Genomic DNA, 16,350 nt, shown 5'->3' with positions numbered 1-16,350 from the left:
TCTCTATATATACTACACTCCTTTGCCATTCCTTCACTCCATTCATTCATTTCATACGACTTTCATATCACAAAAGCAAGTAAATCATACAGAAGCTTTATCGATCAAACAACTACTAGCTAGCTAGCTCAATATGATGATGAGTAGCATTGTGAAGAAGCTCTTGTTCTGTGGAGCGAAGGGGTTTCCCTCCATCTCGGACGACTCTCGAATACAAGCCGGTCACGTCCGTGTGTGTGTTGGAAGAGACATTGATCTGATGTGCAAGTTTGAGATGGATGCCAATTACCTAAACCATCCACTCTTCCAGAGTCTATTGGAGCTCTCGGCCGAGCAAGAGTTCGGTTATTCCTACGATGGAGCCCTAAGGATAGCCTGCGACGTCGATCTCTTCCACTATCTTCTTCATCTTCTTGAAACCAGCAACCCCTCCGCCCATTACATGGAGCTTTCCGATCTCATTTCCAAGTTCTACACTAGCGCTATCTACAACTAACAGCTTGGTGGTGCTGCCGCCTAGCTGACATTCTAAGCCTCTGGATTTTTGACTGAGGATTGATATATAATGTAATGTAGATAGGCATTCTTTCTTATACATTGATTCTTTTGTAATATTATACTTCCATCTTCGAAAATTGAAGAGTAAATGTATACATCAAATTTTAGTGATACAAAAGTTACGCCAGCAATTAGTTGGTTTGTGAGCAAGAAAGTTTGAGAATTGAAATGTTTTTCCATTCAACTAATGTTTGCTTGCAGACAATAATAATATCAATAATTTATAAAATTCAAATGCAACAGATATCATCCAGCCAATCACAGTCCGTCCACTGGCAATAATGGTTAACCAGTCAGTCAATAAGGGTGATGATGATCATGAAAGATAATTTAAGGCATGGAATGTTGAAGTATTTGTGGATGGAAATTAGGAGAATGTAATGGAGTAGGGAGGTTTACATAGCAAAGCAAACAGTCAGGTTTTCCAATAATTATTTGTAGAAACCATTGCATATATAGCATCAAGGAGAAAAAATGAGTCGCAATCTGTTGGTTCTGTATCACTTTCATTGAGACTGCCCAAACAACAACTACAGATCCTTCCTAGCAGTAGCACAAACATGAAGATGTGAGGAGTAAAACAGTAAAATCCCCTACAACAAATATACTCAGCAGAGAGCAATGAATAAATAGAATTGGGCGCTTTCAACTAAAATTTTAGTTTTACATTCTTTTGCAAATACAGATATAGGCTAGCTATATGAATATAAATATAAGATCAAGGTAACAAAAAAGAAAAAGGATGCTTACCGTCTCAATGAACAAAAACATATTAATTTGTTTAAAGAGTCAGCTGGGCAGGAGTCCAAAAATGATAAGTACTTGTTTTCTCAATTGCCCTTGCCTCTAGCTTTTTTCCTTTCTGGCCAGAAATGAGTCAACTACCTCTTCTATAGTTTAGTTGCTGCATGTTCAACATCCTTCACAGTAGCACTGGTATCCAGTCCTACCTTCAAAAGATTAATTTCCTCTTCTGTCAGGCTGGTTTTTGAATTGCTCAAGGGTTTGCCTGGCTGTTTTTCTGCCTCCACAGCCCAACTATAAATCACCATGCCGACGACTGCAATAATCATCCCCATAATGTTCTTGAAAGTAAGCTCTGAATCAAAGAGAAGCCACCCTAGTGTGAGGACGCATACTGTTTTCATGTGACCTAAAACCTGGAATGAAACAGCAGAGAAACGTCCAATGCAGAGGTACTGGCTAATATTGCAGAACACAGCTAAGGAGCATGAAAGAAGAATGAATGCCTGCACAGACTCACGCATCACAGCTTAACTGTCAGAAAATACAAGAAGAAACAAGACCAATATAGTAAAGCAAGACTTCAACTTAAAGGATAAGTGCTTACAATGACACCAGAAGACATCTGGTAGTTCATTATGAATATACCACTAAGGCAGTAATCAATGAATGGGCCGAAAATGAGAAGAGATACGGCTTGAATTGGAGCAGTCTTACTCAGCAATTCAAACGATCCAACTGAATGCTTCTTTTGAAGAGATCCAATAGACTGTCAACAGAATAAAAACCAAGAACTAAGATGGTCACTTCACAAATATTTGAAAAATTTGAAATGATTATTGAACCAAGCTGTTTGTGTAGTGGAACCAATAACCACAATTAAAACACTAGTGACTAGACAACCAATGACTCCGGCTATATTTCATGGAATAGTTGATCTTAAAAATGCTTCTCCAATCTGATTAGTACAGGAACATCAAGTGGAGAAAATAAAACTCACAATTTGCTGGAAAGAAGTGGACAAAACTGCTAGACACGCGCATATGAAGCCTTTGAGGTTAACTTTCACATCAGTCACAGTACAAACACCAACACCTATAACAACAACCACAACAGACATTTTAACCTCCTTTGAATACTTCTTGTTGTTAATAATCCATTCCATCACACAAACCACGGGAATCATGCTCAACTTTGAAATCTGCGTCAAAACCACATAGAGATCATTAGATAACTTCGCTGGTATGTCCATCCCAAAAAGTCTCGTCTCCTATCATCTAAGCCTAGTTCTCAATGTCATCATTGACCGAAATGCGTTATAACAACTGGCATAGAACAGCCATAAACAAATCATTATGGAACGATGCGGTAGTAGTGTTGGTCATAATGTGGATACAATATCGCGAATATGATACCTGATAAAAGCCGACAGAGTTAAGCATGAGGCTAAAGTTCATCGCAGTGATGGAGACATTAGCAACAATGGAGAACCAAAGAAGCTCCCAAAATGGAACTTGCTTGGAGGCAGAATAACCGCTAGCATTGGAGACAAAGCCAACCAGTGCAGTTACAGCAAAATGGAAACCAGTCAAAGTGGTGGCTGCCAAACAAGAAAACCACACTTGAGGAACTTGTTGCTCCAAAACTCATTGTAACAGGTTCACTATTAATCAAGTTCTTCTCTTGATAAAAAATATAAAAAATAAAAAACAGAAAAACACACACACAACCACACTAATCCATCATGTGTGATTACTAATAATTAAATACAGAGATCATCTGTAAATCTTAAGCTAATCCCGGCTCTTCGAATAAAAAAGTGTACAGACGAGAATCAATCCCAAATACTCCATACTCGTATATCCCTGCACAAAACTTTAATTTTTTTTTTTTTTTGTGCTAAATTGACAAATTGTTCCGGGAATCAAGTCACATTGTGCATTGTACACAGTTTTCATCCTACATGGGATTGTTATAATCGAAATGAGAGGGGTGAGAACGGACCGAAAGAGAAAGCATAGCCGGCGGTGGACATGAGCTGCTTGTTGGCCATGATAATCCCGACGGAGCTGATGACGTTCATGGCCCAGGCTCCCACATCGGAGACTGCCGCCGGCGATTTCTTCTGGCTGAGGCCTTCCATTCCGCCCAACCCCACTCCAAAACGACGATTTCTTCTGAGATCCCTCTCCAACGCGCACTAACAGACACGAGTCTGTCGGATCAAGAGAGAAACGAGACTCTCTCTGGTCTCCCAATACTGGACACAGGTGATAGAGAAAGAGAGAGAGAGAGCTTTCGGGTTTTGATTTGAATTTTGATCACACTCATAAAGTGCGAATAATTTGTTGATCTTTTAAATTCGATCTGAAAATGGATGGGATATATGATATAAGCGTATCTTTCGGATGAATTAGTGTGTCAGAAGATTCACATTTTACTGCTGAAATGTTACTATAAGAAGTTAACTTGGCTTTTTAGAAAATATTTTTCTATTTCGGTCAGAACATACACCTGGAGTCGTTTATTCCTTTCAAAAAATTCTTTTCCTGAAACGGACGGACATGACCGGGAGGATGAAAAAAAGCTTTCATTACCTTAACGTTACTGGTGTTGGAATAAATTATGTGGATTTTGTTTTCTCTTTGTTTATGCTTTCTAAATCAAATGAATCTTCTTCTTTGTTCCTGATCTTCCCTCTAGGAAATTCAGATAATATAGCTGGAAGCACGTCAAAATACAGACTAACGTCAAAGATACACGAGACGCGTATAAAATAACATGAAGAAAGACATAATTCTCTTTCTCTCTCTTTTTTTTAACATGCATATGCTCTCTATTTCTCTCTCTCAATTCTCCCTGACCTATACGTTGCCACTTCTCATTTCAAACAAAAGTCGATACAACAAAAAATGTTACATACACTATTTGAAACTTATATGAGAAATCGGGTAAGAAAATCCGAAATAACCTAACTAAGCTATAGCAAATCTCTAAAGATCATTGCAATACTCACGTTAAAGCAAGCATACACAAGAACGAAATCAAAATGTCGCTTCATATAGAAAGAAATTATCCAACTAGCCCTAACTTGTCAATCATGCAATTATGATACAAGCAAGCAACTATAAAAGTCATAAGGCCTAGATTACTTTGATCTAAAGCCAAAACTGTAGGCCCAAACCCAAGTGAACTCTTAACCTGTCCAATCTAGCTTCACCATCACACCGTCACGAGGACAACTCACCCAGCCATCGACGACAAGACCTGCCTAAGGCTCAAGGCTCAGAGCACTTTGCCTCCATCTGAGACTGGAAAACAAGAACACGGTCAACTCTGTTTTATCCTGAAGCCAGTTAACATAAATCTTCTATTAATTGACGTTCATTATCCTTATATTAATTGACGTTCATTATCTTTATAGTTTAATATCAGTTGTCAAAATGTTAAGTCAACATAAATTTTATTGAATGTAAAGTTTTTTTCAATGTTAATGAGATTAACGAAACTTGACTTGCACTTGAAGAATTTGAAAGTCAAGTTCGGACCGAAATTTTCAAGCCGGCTTAAATGATTTCTTTCGCAACTAGGACCAAACCAAGCTTGGATTGAACATTTGTGGACTAATAATGCTAAGTGAACCACCTTTTTATATCTCACATATAGCTCACACGTATGTGTCAGCTGATGTGACACATACACGTCATTAATGAAACATTCTGATTAGATGGTGTATATGTTACATAAACTGACGCCTAAAGTAAGCTCGAATGAGTTGCAAAAAGTTCGTATGAGTTGCAAAACTGTAGTTCACCTAACATTACTTTCTTCGAACTAAATTTTCTTTTTCTCGGGCCCAAAAAGTGTAAAAGAAAATAAACATACAAAAACTCACCACATTTCCGTCACCCCCACATGCTTCTTGGTCTCTTCATAGCAATGCATTAGCAACCCCTTCAACAACCACTGGTGATGCGACTCCAACTTGGCGAACAACCCATATCGTAAGAAACATATCATTAATTTAGCGACTCCAAGTTGTCTCTAGATAATAGGTTAACATTTACAAGATGTTCAATCATACCCTCGTGTAGGAAAGATGCTACAAGATGTAATGCATAACGAGGCCTTACAACACCTCATCGGCAGCAACACTCCTAATGAAGTTTCTAACAAGTAACGCGTACCAATTCAATTCTGAATTTCTATTATAATTCTTGATGCACCATGATTCCAATTCAATTTTGAATTTCTATTATAATTCTTGATGCACCATGATTCGACCCTCCAACTTATCCAGTTTAGTTGTAGTTGAGTATCGGATCTTTTTAAACCGACTCAATTGGTACATCAATCACAATTTGAAATGTCTAGCAGAAGTGGTTCGAGAAAAAAAAAAAAAAAAAAAAAAAAACATGGATGACGAAGGGTTGAGCCTCAATTTGAAATTCCAAACCATAATATGAGATCTGTGGCAAAATGCGCCACTAATAACTGTGCAAACCTAGCAGTACAATACTATATTGAAAGACATGAATATTTTGAACTTCAAAACCACAAAATGGGATCCGTCACTCCAGCAAAATACACAATAAAAATAACTGTGCAAACTATAGCAGCCAATAGGTGACAACAGTATATAGCAAGTACAACTTCTACAACAATCTATCTCCCTCCCTATGTATATAAATCTGTCTTCCAAAAAGAATGTGAGGCCTACTCAGCTGGAGGTGGTGTTACCCTTTTTACAAGCACAATCATCACCAATTCAAGCAGTCACATCCAACTAACAAACCTCAGATTCTTCACACGACGACACCCCATGACTTTGATACAAATGAAAGGGTACAAGGTTTATACTACAAGGAGAGGGAAAAGGAGGAAAACACGTAAAGTCTCCACCCTTGATCCCTTCACACAGAAGAATGTCTCTGTGCACCAGGTGGTGCAGTTGGCCTAGGGAAGTTGTCAAACTGCACACCTGCAAGTTCCACATAGGGGATCTGTGGCACCTAATAATGGTTTTAAACAAGTCAAAAATAGAATATAGTTCTTTTTAAAACAGAAATGCCCTAAGGAAGGGTTGTAGGTCAGTGAGAATTACATAAATGTCATGTGATCTTATTTTTTTCATTTCGGTTTTCAATTTTAATCAAGGCTTAGGGTTTAGTTTAAACTATAGGATTTACAATGGTTCATCCTAAACCCTGAGCTCCTAGTAAAACATATAAAACCCTACCCACATAGACCTGTCAACCATTATAAATCATACAGTCTAAACCCTAACAAACAAGTAATCTTTAAATAATAGATAAGCATAAAACTGAAATAAAATTTTATAAAAAAAGAAAAAGGAACTGAAAATTAGTAATAATACGAAATTGAAGCAGTTTGAACAACTTTAATTGTCATTTGAACGACACTCGAGCGTTAAAATATGTAGAGGGAGACAAATTAAAAAGCATAAAAAACCTTTTCTTTTGTGGGACTGCACACAAGTTAGTATTGTGGTTTAAAAGAGCGAGTCAAAGTATTCTAATAAAAAAAACACAAATGAGGAATCCTTATCTCTAAACCAACAGTCATGTGCCCCAAAACCAGAAAATGGCAAAGGTCAAATCCCTTATGGATGATGGCCTCGTCGGATCAATAGTTTGTGAAATCCTAAAACTGATCTAACACATGAGATGAAGTTATAGCAAAAAGGTACCTGTGGTGCATATTGGCTTATTGAGGACCTTGGTGTTGTTGAAGGAGAAGCATCGCGGCTCGATTCAATTTGACCATTTGATGGATTTTCACCATCAACCCCATTGGTTGACTTGGTTCTCTATATAAATGCAATACTACATAAGTATTAGATCAGTGACATAGAATCTTCATTATATCCACATAAAATTATGAAAATATGTTACCTGGAAGATTTTGCCAAGAGTTTTTAACCCCTTTGCTCGTGCACGGAGTTCCTCTTTCTTGGCATTGCTGTCTTGAAGAACCTAAGTTAAACCATGTAAAATTACAATCAGACAAACTGAATTGGACTTCTCTTCATGTTTATGCTACCAAATGAAAAGGTGGAATAGCACAGAACCATCTGACAAACGCGGGAGAGAGTGGCCTCAATATCAGCCACATTGAGTTTCCACAGGGAATCAATCATCAATTTCTTGTTAGATTGCATGTATTCTTCAAGCTCTTCCTCAGTGTAATTTCCTTCTGCATTTAGTTGCTTTTTCATGTCTTCCTGCAGTTGGATCAAAGCAATCGCACCTGACCAGTAAACAAAACAGATAAATAAAGTTGATCAGCCAATGCATATATTAGCTCAGGCAGCAAACTTGTGCTCATTTCTGAGGATTAATACCATACACATGCCAAAAGAAAACACAGAAACTGTCGTATTCTATTTCCTGTCAAAATATGGACAAATATGGATGAACCGGATTGGACCCTGCAAATTTGGGTAGGATCAGCCCCCAAACACCAGGAGTACCAAGTCACTGAAGCCAGAAAGGTTTATAACCTGTTGCCGCTGTTACTTGGGATTTGATGAAGTGCCCTTTATTCCTAAACCACTCAGCAATAAATGGCACTCCCAGATATATCGCTTTCTTCCCTAGCTCTTTTGCCGACTGTCTGGCATATATGTAGCCAATTGTATTCAACATATCAACACCATAAGCTGTATGGAACAGACACCTGATTAGGCATGTGATGCAGAGAAATAAAACAGGGACAGTCCATAAGACATTAAAGGAATTATATAAACTGTAAATTGGTTCTTACACCTTAACCTTAAACAGAGAACAAATTACTAAACATAGCTTCATTGCTTGATTGATGAGCAATAACATGTCAGAATATTGATAATTGTCTTAGCGGCTAATATACCCCTTAATTTTGAGCCAACTATCAAAATACCCATCACAAAAGTATTTGGAAAATTTAGCGCCTGTTAAACAACTTGCCAATGCATTCGATTGGCATTGATATCTGAAATAATATTTGCAAAGTATTTGAGTTTATAACAATTTTATCTTTTTGTTTTATAAGAAACAAGGAATATAATGGAAACAAAACGAGTACAAGCAGTGAGCATGAAGTTCACCCAAAAAATAAAAACAATAAAGAGCTATATAAAACAGGTAGGCTTCTACATTTGGGGAAAAAAGAACAGAACAAGTGCGCTGCTTGCATGATTGCATCAACAATATGCAACGAAGATATAAGTTATCTACCGGGTTGGTAAAAATGAGACAGATAATATATAGAATAATTCAATGTAGGCCCTATATGGATCATTCAAAGTGTTTTCAGGTTCCCACTAGTTAAAAGTAGATTAAAATGTTCACACACCGAAACATCTCCAAGCAGTTGAAAATATATTTCGTTTTTCTCACCTAAAACCAAATCACACAGGGTTAATTACCTGCATTCGAAAGTCGTGCAACTTCAGCTTCAGCATCACGAATAAATCCCTCTTTGTTTCCTTGCACATATTGGTTGAGTCTATTTTTTAGTTGTTCTACAAGCTTTTCTTCTCTCTCTCTTTGAACAACCTGTAGAAGTAGAAGATTTAACCTTGAGCATTCTTTGGAAATAATACTTGTTAGTCAGTCCAATAAAGACTTGAATGAAGTACACACTAAGCATACAAGTGAAATGATTTACCCGCATTTTCTCTTGCAACTTTTTGGCGTCAAACTGTTCTCCTTCTGTAAAAATATCTAGCGAAGCCATTGATGCCATGGCTAGCTGTCCAATATATTCCTCAAAAAGCTCACTACCAAATAGCATAGCGAAAATTGCTGCAGGATCAATAATTCCATCGCTGAAATAAAGGCATCAAGGGAAACGTTCCAAAAGAAAGAGTCAGAAGGTTCAGTCTGAGTTAATATCACCAGAAACTTAACACACTCATAGGCAGCGCAGGAAGTGCTAGGCACATTTTAAATCTTAAGATTAATCTATAAATGAACTAAGAACTAACGTTGAGATTCCTGATTTTCCATGAGCATCATAAGCTTGTCGTTGAGCAGGGTCACTTAACACTTGGTAGGCTTCTCCCAAAACCTGAATCAAATAAATAAACAGCTTATAAGTCTCTCTCCAAAGTCCCAAGTCATAATCAATAAGAGTGCCTCCTTCCCCCAACCTTCCCACACAAGGGAAATCCATTGCTTGGTGCAAAGTGTTTGCAAATCCAATGGGTGAGAAACCAACTGATGGCATAGCTATCGGCTTAGCACGTGCTTGTAATTTGCAGTTTTTGAACATTAATATGTAGGTGAAGCGCATGCAGTTCTTGATAATACATTTACATTTCTCTTAGTTCTTTGTTTTTTGTGACATAACTGGCGATCAAATGACAGTAACTACACACAAAGCAAGTAGCCTTGCCTGAAAATTTTGCGCTGCAAGAGGATCGTTCGGGTTTTTATCTGGATGAACCTGCCTTGCCTGCAAGTAACAAAACACACACAACAGAATAGTCAATTCGAAATATCATATCATCAACAAAAAACAAATACCTGAGAAGGCTAATCTCATTTCTGCTTCTTCATCTCAGTGATGTTAATTACGGATCTATTTTCAACTAACACAACTAAAGCATTCTAATTCAACCTAACCCTGATTCCATCAGAAAATAGATTCCCTTCCTCTGTTGACCTTGTAATCCAAATTTCTTAGTTCCTGATAACAATCAAACTAGAATCGAAGCAGAATCGGGCAGCGAAACAGTAGAGACTAAGCACAATACAATGGGTTTAGCTAAACAGTGGTGAAAAAAGAGAGGAAAAAGTAAAATTTGCAGAGAGGAGAAGAAGAGAGAGAATGAAGAGGGGACCTTAATGTAATAAGCTTTCTTGATCTCGGCTTCGGTGGCGGTGGGCTTTACTCCGAGGACGTCGTAATATTCCGTCTCCTTCACCATCGTCTCCGATCGGTCAATCTAAGAGAGGGGGACGAACCAAAAACACTAGGGGGAAATATAATACAGAAAAATTAAAAAGGAAGAAGAAGAAGAAGAAGATAAAGAGGAAATAATATTGGGGAAATAAAGATTCCTCCTACGTACCACGCGGGACGCGGTGTTGTCTATTTCAGAGAACCCAAAAAAAAAAAAAAATACAAAAAGTCTAATTTCCAGACCGAAATAAACTATTCGAGAAAATAAAAGGAAGAAAGACCGGAATAAAGAAAGTCTTTGTTAAAAGTACTCCGACGCTTGGCGTTGACTAGTCATTGAAGCTTCCCGCTGCTTACCGTTCTTCTTTTTGCTCGGAGGTGGGAGTTACTGAGTTAAAAACTTAAAACATGATTCAGTACTTTTTTTTGTATGGTATAAATTTAAAATGATATATTACCAGCAGGGAAAACATTTCCCTGGTTAGACATTTTGGGAAATCGCATTATAACCATAATCTGATATAAGTGCTCAAAATTAATCTAACTGTTAATTTAACCGATCTCTTTTAAACTTTGAAGGATATTTTCGTTTCTTCACTCGATTTCTTTCTCACTCAGTCATGCTCTCCTTATTCTTTTTTCCTCCCAAACTCTCCTTGATAGATGTTAATGAGAGGACTTGCACCCCCTTGGAGATTGCTCAAGATCATTTAAGATATCAAGAATATTGCAACATCATTCTCTTCCATTTCTTTCACGCATGTTTATAGAGGAGCGAACTTTGTAGAGGATTTCATTGCTCATGAAGGACACCAACTCCCAGATGGTTACATATGAAGTAATAGAGTTTCAACCTCGGTTATTAGAGCCTTGTTATTTGATAATGTAAACTCTGATTGTCTAAAATGTTTCGTCTTGTAATTTCCTTTTCGTATAAAAAAAAACTCTCCCTATTTCACCTTCGCTGTTAATTTCACCTCTCGAGCTCTTATGTTTTACCATTTATGTTGTTAATTAACTTCGACCTCAATTCAGAGAGCACTTTGTTAAAACAACCCCACCTAAGTATATTTGAAGTAGCAAGAATTCACAAAATCCAAATTATTTCTTAGACATTTGCAAATTGGCCAAATTCAATTGTTAGATATATTTCGAAATTGAAGGTAAAGATTGCAAATTGGCCAAATTCTTTTGTTTTGATATCGTGACATACTCATTGAGGAAACAAAATTTATTAAAGTATTTTAACAGTGGATAAAAGGTAAATTGGGACATCCCCTTAAAGAAAGCAGAGATGATATAAAAGTTGCAGTGTAGTGGTGAGAGTAGAAAAAGAAAGAATGTCGAACGCCGTGGCGAATGGGCTGGCTGGCGCCGGAGGTGGTATCATTGCCCAGATTATCACTTATCCTCTCCAAACTGTAACCTAACTCTCTCTCTCTATCTCTCTCTCTTTCGCTCAAAATCCATGACCGTCTCTCTGTGGTCAACTGCAGGTCAACACGCGCCAGCAAACCGAGAGAGTCGCCAAGCAATCCTTAGATACTTCCAAACGCCTCGGCACTCTTCTCCAAATCCTCCAGGTACTACTACTACTGTTCCTTTTAATTTCATTTCAATTTCAATTTCGTTTTCTTCAACCTTAATTGGTTTTGTGCTCTAATGGCGGTGCCAGGTCATCAGAACCGACGGTTGGGGAGGACTCTACAGCGGCCTCAAGCCGTCTCTGCTCGGCACTGCTGCTTCACAGGTTCTTCTATATTTTTGTCTCACAGTAGAATCGGTTCTCGAATTGAATAGTCTAAGATGTTTTTCGGTTGCTCGTAATCGGCATGATTTGATTAGAGTAATGGAATCAGCGATGTGCAGTATTCTCTTTGTTCTTGCTGTTTTTCGTCTTTTCAAATTGTTAGAAGACATTATAAAGTATATCGATTCTCAATGGTTCGAGTTTATATATGTACAAACAGCTAACAGCTCATATAAGTCAAAGCTGTACTATTTTACCAGAGATGAAGGAAGACGAAGATTAAGAGGAAGAGAGAAAATGTTGGGTCACAATCTTTTTTACTGATATGAAATGAATATTACACTGTAAAATGCTTTTATACAATTCTAGAACAACAACAACAACCTATTACCAATTATAATAAGTACTGGAAAAAGATTTTGAATATGGATATCTTTAAATTGGATTTCGTGAATTCTTTTTTACAGAAGTTAGGATATGTTTACTCACTGTAATGCTTGCAACAAAGTTATGTGGAAGTGAGTTGTGTTTATGTGTTAAAGCTCTCTTTTTCTTGATGGCAGGGCATTTATTACTATTTTTATCAAGTGTTTAAAAACAAGGCTGAGGCTATAGCTGCTGCCCGTAAACTCAAAGGACGTGGGGATGGAACTATTGGGATGTTTTCTTGGCTTACTGTGGCAGCCTTGGCTGGGTACAGTTAGATCATTTCCATTAGATTAAGCTGGTTGTTTTTTTTTTTTTTTTTTCTATTCCTTAATAAACATACATCCTGAGGGAGTTTGAAAGCATGGGAGAGATGTGGTGGACCCATTTTTGATTATTACGTCTAGGTCATTGAACTGGCATTTAGCTATTTTCAGTGATAACCTATAATGACTTGGTCTTCTGATTAAACTTTTGTACTGATGTCTTGCAGTTCCTTGAACGTGCTGCTGACAATTCCTATATGGGTTCTGGTGACTCGTATGCAGGTGCATTTGCATTTTCAGTACACATAAACTATTTTGCTAACAACCTCGGTTGCAGTCTGTAAATGTTCTTGTCACCAGTCCTTTTTCTGTTTCGTTCTCTGCATACTTCAGTTTTGTGGAATTAGTATATAACAGCATTTCAAAGAGCATAGTAGAAGGCAAATCTAGCTCACTTCACTTAGAAGACATTCTTAGAATATATTGGCTTTTTAATCTTTATTGTAATGAATGACTTCATGATCTTTAGATGCTTTTCTTGTTTATTAGGGATTGCATTACCAGTGCAAGTAACTTGATATGGTATCAAAGCCTACAAAAATTGACTCTGTCTCTTTTTCTCTTAAAGACACATACTCAAGCCGAGAGAAAAATCATGGAGGAAAGAAAGAACGCTCTGTTGAGGGAAGCTTCTGAAAACGGTTTGACAGATTCCGAATTACAACACAAATTGGATGAACTTGATTCAATAAAACCTCGTCCTTATGGAACTTTGCAAGCAGTAAGCAACATTTTTTCTTTTGTGTATTTTTGTGAACAGTGATACATTTATTTTAGCATTCAGTCAACATTGTTTGCTTTGGGATCCTGAAATAGATGCGTTAAACCCTGAATCAGTAAATGTTATAGGTGTGAATTGTTCTAGTGACACATGCTTTTATTTATGCAGTAATCACATATGCTAAAATTGAAAATCTGCAATATGAAACTTAATAAACTAGTGGGAAATTGTGCTCATACAGTTCAGCAGAGCAAATACACATATTTGTATTTATAGCTTAGTCTGATCTAACCATTGTCAATTAGTACACAACCATTCTTTAGGATCATCTGACTAAATAGCCTAACAACCCATGGGGACACGATGACTGAGGAAGTTGCGTCATACTGTTATCAACACTTGTGCAATAAATATAACTGTGAGAAAAAGGGAGATAAGTGAGAGCAGAGAGCCATTGAACATAATCCAGAAACAGTTTAAGTAGAGTAGAACACTAATCATAATTAGAAACTATTCATGTGCCTAAACAAAACAAGACATCTGTTAATTTGAGTTGATTTACAATCTCATGAATAGTGGCATATATTATCTTGTGGGAACCAAAGTCTATTCATTTGCAAAAGCTTTGTTGTCGCACCATACATAATGCCTGCCTTTCTCGTTTTGTGAAGACACATTATCTGTGTAAAGGGACCACATTGTCGTATATCTATGCCCAAGTTATTTTCAGTGGAGAAATGATTCAGTAGTTTTTGAACCATTCAGCATTGGAAAATATTAGTTTTGTTGACAAATGAGATAATATCACTTATATACTAAAGTGGGGAATGTTTGGAGTATTGACGATTATATTAAAAGGAATTCAATCATTCAAGAAATATAGATATAGACACGTTAGCATATATATATACAGATTTATTTTGTATTGGTGTTTTGAAGTTCTTTATCGTGTGATTTGTGTCTTAAGAAACATAACAAGCTGGAAACAGATGTCACCCATGCTCCAGATTCAGAGGAGTTTCGGATAATTATATCATGCTTACGAATGAGAACATTTAATTTCATAATCTGTTGAAGGCTGTTAGTTTAGGTTTCTATGACAAATAGAAATGGGTTATTTGCCTTAAAAGGAATTCAAATGATGAAGAGGTGAGGGAGTTATCCTCTTTGTTGATTGCATTAGAAAGTGTAAAATTGGTGGCTTCCAAACTGGACGAAAGGAGATGGGAAGGTGGAGTCTTCTAAAATCTTCTTGCAAATCCTTATTTAGATTTCTAGTTGACCCTAATTCATATCCAGTCTATCCTCCCACAAGTTTTTCTATGAATTGAGGTGGTTTGTGGCACTTGGGAGGGTGAAACTTGTGATGCTCCAAGCTGCTGTTGTCTTATGTGCATTCCACTGGGCGAGAGCGTAGATCATGTAATTTGTGAAGTTGTACTGGAAAAAGCTATTTAGGGAGGTCGGGCTGATTTGGGCAAGATCAGCAGGGAGGGTTGATCCACTGTATATGTTAAACCTTATGCTTTTAAAAAAGGAAAGGAGGCCAAAGTTACTATGGATGGAATGAAATAAAAGGGTCTGTGGAGTGTATAGTGGTGCAGAGTTGGAAGATTTTTGGGAGAGGATTAATTTTAGCCATCATAAGGGCATCTGTTTCTGGGAGTAAAAGATTATACTCTGTCTAGGCCGGTTTGTTAGACTTGAATGTGTGGCAATTTAAGCTTCTCTGTCTAGGCTGGTTTGTTGAAGTTTGTTTTCATGTCTGTTTCTTTAACTGCCTTCACATGTTTCATCTCTGTTGACTCCTTCTTCACCATGTTTTAATTTTATTTTTTGATTTAAATAATAAAACCTGCTACGTAAAAAAAAAGTTTCACAATTTGAGGTTTCTTGGTCTCATTCCTTCTAGGCTATGGTTGTGCATTTCTTTCTCTCCTGGTTTAGAAAAAAAATCATATATATGTTCCCACACAGTTTCCTTCAGTAGGTCATAGTATAGACTTTAAGAGCATTCAGATTTCACCATTTGGATTGCTGAATTAGCTTTATACTTTTTACTTTTTAAAGAAATGCTTGTTATCAATATTTAAGTTTTGAAAATGTTAGCAAACATGTCATCATATTTCAGATTGGTCCCCTGCTATTTTTTCATGTTTTGCTTGGCATAAACTGTATGTTGCTCTATTTTAATGTACTAAGAGTAGACCTTCAGCATGAAAGTGTGTGCCGGTTCCTTCATTAGTACTGTTTCTGCTGTGCAACTGAAGACTAGTTTCAAATTTTTCTGCTGTCTGAGTTTTAGCTCGACTCCAATTAAGTAAGGAAATGTGCCAACTTGACCTCAACGATACATAATGCAAAAGATAAATGGTTAAGTTAGTGGTATATAATCAGTTAATCACCAGGAACTCAATTATCAGTGACATCTATATCATTTTTTATTTTCTCTTTCTCTGTTTTGCATTTCATACACCCTCTGTACACATTTATAGGTACACGAGGTTTATACTGAAGCCGGAATTACTGGATTTTGGAAAGGCATTGTTCCAACACTCATTATGGTTAGACTTTTTTTGAGAGTCTAATAGATTATTGATGCACAATGACTTGTTTCTAGAGTGATGAATGTTTCTGTTGGTAGGTTTGCAACCCATCAATACAGTTCATGATTTATGAAGGCTCGTTAAAGCGTCTTAGAGCAAAACGTGCTGCCAGCAAGCAGGGAAAGAAAAATATAACTGCTTTAGAGGTATAAGACATATCAAAATGATGGCTTTAAAAGTCCGTCTAGGTTTTCTTCATTGTCTCTTAACCCCTTTTAATCTGGCACCAGGACTCCATATGATTGGTGTCATTATCAGGAATACAGTAATCTAACTGACGTAATTGGAGTTGCTTAGTCTCTCTCTCTC

The 16,350-nt window shown here is 37.1% G+C and overlaps 4 protein-coding genes across 4 annotated transcripts in view; 2 read left to right on the top strand and 2 right to left on the bottom strand.

The window, feature by feature from the left end:
* LOC101302751 lies at nucleotides 1-706 on the top strand. The gene has a single exon (XM_004300016.1). The coding sequence runs from the start codon at nucleotides 134-136 to the stop codon at nucleotides 494-496; it is 363 nt and encodes a 120-aa protein (XP_004300064.1). The 5' UTR covers nucleotides 1-133; the 3' UTR covers nucleotides 497-706.
* A 597-nt stretch (nucleotides 707-1,303) lies between these two features.
* On the bottom strand, nucleotides 1,304-3,666 carry LOC101302455 (UDP-galactose transporter 2-like). Its single transcript, XM_004300015.1, has 5 exons — nucleotides 3,307-3,666; nucleotides 2,718-2,902; nucleotides 2,303-2,503; nucleotides 1,910-2,071; nucleotides 1,304-1,808 (listed from the first exon to the last, which is right to left on the bottom strand). Exons 1-5 carry the CDS (start codon nucleotides 3,443-3,445, stop codon nucleotides 1,449-1,451), a joined length of 1,047 nt encoding a protein of 348 aa, XP_004300063.1. The 5' UTR covers nucleotides 3,446-3,666; the 3' UTR covers nucleotides 1,304-1,448.
* A 2,068-nt stretch (nucleotides 3,667-5,734) lies between these two features.
* LOC101302165 (chaperone protein dnaJ 10-like) lies at nucleotides 5,735-10,377 on the bottom strand. The gene is made up of 10 exons (XM_004300014.1): nucleotides 10,151-10,377; nucleotides 9,703-9,762; nucleotides 9,293-9,375; nucleotides 8,974-9,133; nucleotides 8,732-8,861; nucleotides 7,826-7,984; nucleotides 7,394-7,572; nucleotides 7,218-7,298; nucleotides 7,013-7,132; nucleotides 5,735-6,314 (listed from the first exon to the last, which is right to left on the bottom strand). Exons 1-10 carry the CDS (start codon nucleotides 10,235-10,237, stop codon nucleotides 6,216-6,218), a joined length of 1,158 nt encoding a protein of 385 aa, XP_004300062.1. The 5' UTR covers nucleotides 10,238-10,377; the 3' UTR covers nucleotides 5,735-6,215.
* Nucleotides 10,378-11,526: 1,149 nt separating this feature from the next.
* Nucleotides 11,527-16,350, top strand: part of LOC101301872 (peroxisomal nicotinamide adenine dinucleotide carrier-like) — a 9,617-nt gene continuing 4,793 nt past the window's right edge. Inside the window, exons 1-8 of the mRNA XM_004300013.1 lie at nucleotides 11,527-11,633; nucleotides 11,709-11,795; nucleotides 11,888-11,962; nucleotides 12,526-12,656; nucleotides 12,882-12,936; nucleotides 13,283-13,435; nucleotides 15,931-15,999; nucleotides 16,080-16,187. Of these exons, the coding sequence (XP_004300061.1) occupies nucleotides 11,553-11,633; nucleotides 11,709-11,795; nucleotides 11,888-11,962; nucleotides 12,526-12,656; nucleotides 12,882-12,936; nucleotides 13,283-13,435; nucleotides 15,931-15,999; nucleotides 16,080-16,187 (759 nt within the window). The 5' untranslated portion in view covers nucleotides 11,527-11,552. The remainder of the gene's footprint in view (nucleotides 11,634-11,708; nucleotides 11,796-11,887; nucleotides 11,963-12,525; nucleotides 12,657-12,881; nucleotides 12,937-13,282; nucleotides 13,436-15,930; nucleotides 16,000-16,079; nucleotides 16,188-16,350) is intronic.

This window comes from Fragaria vesca, linkage group LG5 (genome assembly GCF_000184155.1).
Source record: "Fragaria vesca subsp. vesca linkage group LG5, FraVesHawaii_1.0, whole genome shotgun sequence".
Taxonomy (NCBI): Eukaryota; Viridiplantae; Streptophyta; class Magnoliopsida; order Rosales; family Rosaceae; genus Fragaria; species Fragaria vesca.
This window is presented reverse-complemented; position numbering and strand designations above follow the sequence as displayed.